Genomic DNA, 3861 nt, shown 5'->3' on the forward strand with positions numbered 1-3861 from the left:
TGTCGATGATTGGATCATCACTGATAGTGACAAACGATTTCGCTAAAGTCTCGTCTTCAACCTTACTCCATGTTGATCGCTTTCTTCTATCCGCAATGTCAGAATTTGCCTTCTCTAAATTTACGAGTTCAATTGGGGATTCACAGTTAGACAGTTGATTCTTTGGAACAAAAGTCAAAGTAAATGATTCATTTTGTGTTAGAGATATAAAAGACATACCGATTATATGTAGATTAGATGGATAATTTGGTGGATATGAAATACATGGATAAATTGGTGGTTATGAATCATATAGATTATTTAGTGGGTATAGATTATGTGGATAATTTGGTGAATATAAAAATATTAATAATTTAGTGGAATTTGTGAATTTTGGGAAGAAGTATTTTCTTAAAAATTTCTAAAAAAATTCTTGACTATTTTTATCCCTTTCAAAGAAAATAATAGAGAGAATATTTTTAGGGAGATTTCAGAATTTGTGTAATTGAAATAAGCTATGTAAGATTATGAGTATTTATAGATAAAATTTTATCTTTTATTAAAATAATTGTTAACTAGTTATTATATGGATTTACTAGCCGTTAATTAGTCATTTAATTTTTTTTTATTTTAACTTTATAAAATATATCACTAATTTAATTTTATTCGTTGATTTTTAATTTAAAATTTTTAATTTTTTAATAAAAAAACATGGGAGGGTACTCATATGACCCTCCCATGTTTCTCTCACATAGTGCCTGCATCCACTAGGTGAGTTTATATGTGAACCCGATTTAACACCCTCTCATATTAATTTTAACATCAACTCAGTATTATAACAACCAATAACTTCCATCAATATGGAAGCACTCCAACGACTATAGATGCCTTTAAAACCGTGACAGCGGACGAGAGGCGTGTAATTCGAATCTCACTCAATTTTTATTTTGTTTTTATTTTCTTTGAATTTCTATTTCACTTTTTAAAATAGTTATTTATTTTCTTCGTGCTTTTCAGGGGCGAGGACTGTCCTGCCGTGGTCAGAAAATCTAATGGAATTGTTTGTGTTGTAGTGGCTCTGCTCAAAGGCTGCCGCAAACGATGTCAAGAGCTCTCGCATCGCTTTTCTGGCCCAGGAAAGTTCTTTGCAGTTCGCTCCTGCTGAAGAGAAAGTTGTCGGTGCGTCCTATGATCTTTATCGAACACTGAATATAATTAAATTAGGAAAGTGAAACTCTAACTCTCTTGTCACTTCTTCTCTAATGTAAGTGTGATCTCATGTGTCCCACCTTGCATTAGCGATCTAATTAGGGACAATATACAAGATATATAGGGTTTTTAATTAGAGGTCCTTTCATATCTTTCCTTTCCTTTAGAGATATGTCCCTTTGCCTTTGGTGGTGGTTATCTTGGAGAAAGGGACAAACAATTATATTTAACTCCATTAAAAGAGCAATTTGAGGGTTGTTACTTCCAAAGATAATTGATTATGACATCAATCATAATGGGGCATCTTCCATTGTTAAAATTCTAAATGAATTTTTTTATATCATATCAACAATTAATATAAAAATGTATTAAAAATCTCTAATAATTAGAGTTCTAAATAAGGACATCTCTAATCATTAAAGTTCTACAACAACTTCTTTTATGATTCCAATATGTTACATCATGCCATGTCAACATTCTAACAACTTATTAAAACATCTCTAATAGTTAGAGCTTGTATGGTTATATGCATATTACATCAATTAAAAAGCAGCTTTACATCAATTGAAAAGCAGCTTTGAAATTTCATTGCCGCTTTTGAATTATAAATTTCAAACCTTATACCCACAATGATAAAAACCTTTTTGTTCAACTTTTTCATTTCAAAAACCTCTTTAAAAAATTTTACATTAGAGATGCTCTAAACTTTTTTTATCCAATTCATAGCGTGAATTGTATGACTTTATGCATATTATATTAATTTCGAGATAAAAAAATAAATTTAAATTTTTACTACTACTTTTAAACTATAAACTTTAAATCTCACTCTATAATGGTTCAAAACTTTTTATTAATTTTTTAAAATTTTACAAACCTTTCATACATTTTACATCGGAGATGCCCTTATATATATTCAATTGTTTAATTAACACCTCCTAATTAATTAAAGTCTACTAAGCAACCATGCAGTGTTGCAAACTTCAGTGAAGAGAATATTTGGAGAGGTTGCGAATTAAATATATACAGACAACTAATTAGATTGGGATGAAATTCAGCATATTTATAGGGGTTTTATGAGAATATGGATCATGAACCAGCAGGCGCCAGGCTAAGCCGCAGGTTCAACCCGCACGGCTCCTCCGCCACCTCCTCCTCCGGAGCCGGCGACGCCTCGGCGAATGCTCCGGCGGGCCTATCCATCGCTTGGTTTGCGACGTAGAACCTCCCGCGGACGACGTTGCTGTCTCCGAGGCAATCGCAGCCAGCTGTAACAGGCAGCGCACGCGGTGCGATGCAACCGCACGACAGGTGACCGGTCGCCGGGGAAATCGGCCTGCCGGCGGCGCAGTACACCCAGCTCACCTCGGACCCCACCACCGACGGCGAGAGGAGATGCGTCGGAGCCCGCGGCGCGGCGAAGGCAGAGGCGATGGGTTGGTGGCAGAAGCTCCCGGCCCAGTGTCCACCTCCGCCTCCGGCGGCGGCCCCGGCGAGGTGGCGACGGTGCATCTGGGCGCGCTTCAGCTGCTGCCGCTCCTTCTTGTGGGCGTTCTGGTGGCCGCCCAGCGCCTGCGAGTTGGCGAACTCCCGGAAGCAGTAGTGGCACTCGTACTTCCTCATCCCATCGCCGCCTCCCGCCGCCCCGGCCGCCGCATCAGAGCCGTCGTCGGACACGTGGATCCCGAACAGCTTAATCCTCGGGCTCGCGGTGGCCTTCTCCTCCACGTACCGATCCATCCCTCCCTCTCTCAACTCCACCAGTGCTTCACATCACTCTCTTCAAAAGGGAGGAATACTATAATTAACAAAATGACGATGGCGAAAGTGAATATATGTCACTGTAGGGGTTAGAAAGAAGAGACCCCGGATTGAGGTGATTGGTTGCTGCCATCCCAAGTAAGTGAACTCATCCACTACCACTCGAGTAAAAAATCAATTAAACATATCTATATCTTCATCTTCTTCGTCAGTAATAAATGAACTACACGATCGAATTCTAAATTGCCCATGAGGATATGCATGGATCTAAGGACACTGTGCGTGGCCTCACCAAATATTTGTGGGGCCGGGCTACCTACAACAAGTCGATGATGTACGATAGCAAGTTGCCATGTGTCACTGTATTCGCATTGTGTGTTTGCTCACGGGCTCTCTGTGTGTGTATCAATGCCGATAGCGAGTGACTTGGAGACCGCGACGCTTCAGTATAGTGCGCATGCATGCATGTCGTCTCACGTACGTAGGTCCGCGAGTTTCGTCCATCGGCCAAATAAATATACGACTGATTAGTGTTCTCCTGTCTCTGCATGATGTATGATCTCCTCAGTCCCTGATTGATCGTGTGAGGATACATGCAGAATTGTTATTAAACAGTTATTTAAGATAGTGCTAGTAAATTTCTTATGTTTAGTGTTAGTAATTAAACTATGGAGCTATACCGTGATAGGCATGATCTATATATGGAGCTACGTACCTAACTCTTCTTCCGTATAGTAACCTAAGTTTGAGAGGGATCAATTTTTAATGTCAATATCTACTTTTTCATCTTTGTCGATTTCAATGTATAGGACAAACCCACAAGTGGAGGGAGGTCTTTAATTTGTAGGACCCTCCATGCCTAACTAAATTGTTTCAAAAACGTTGGTGTGGTGCAGACGTGGAATTAATGATATA

At 39.2% G+C, this 3861-nt stretch overlaps 1 protein-coding gene across 1 annotated transcript; it reads right to left on the reverse strand.

The window, feature by feature from the left end:
• Positions 1 to 2274: 2274 nt before the first annotated feature.
• LOC121999641 (zinc finger protein GIS3-like) lies at positions 2275 to 2925 on the reverse strand. Its single transcript, XM_042554294.1, has one exon. The coding sequence runs from the start codon at positions 2923 to 2925 to the stop codon at positions 2275 to 2277; it is 651 nt and encodes a 216-aa protein (XP_042410228.1).
• Positions 2926 to 3861: the final 936 nt, after the last annotated feature.

This window comes from Zingiber officinale, chromosome 7A (genome assembly GCF_018446385.1).
Source record: "Zingiber officinale cultivar Zhangliang chromosome 7A, Zo_v1.1, whole genome shotgun sequence".
In the NCBI taxonomy this organism is placed as follows: domain Eukaryota; kingdom Viridiplantae; phylum Streptophyta; class Magnoliopsida; order Zingiberales; family Zingiberaceae; genus Zingiber; species Zingiber officinale.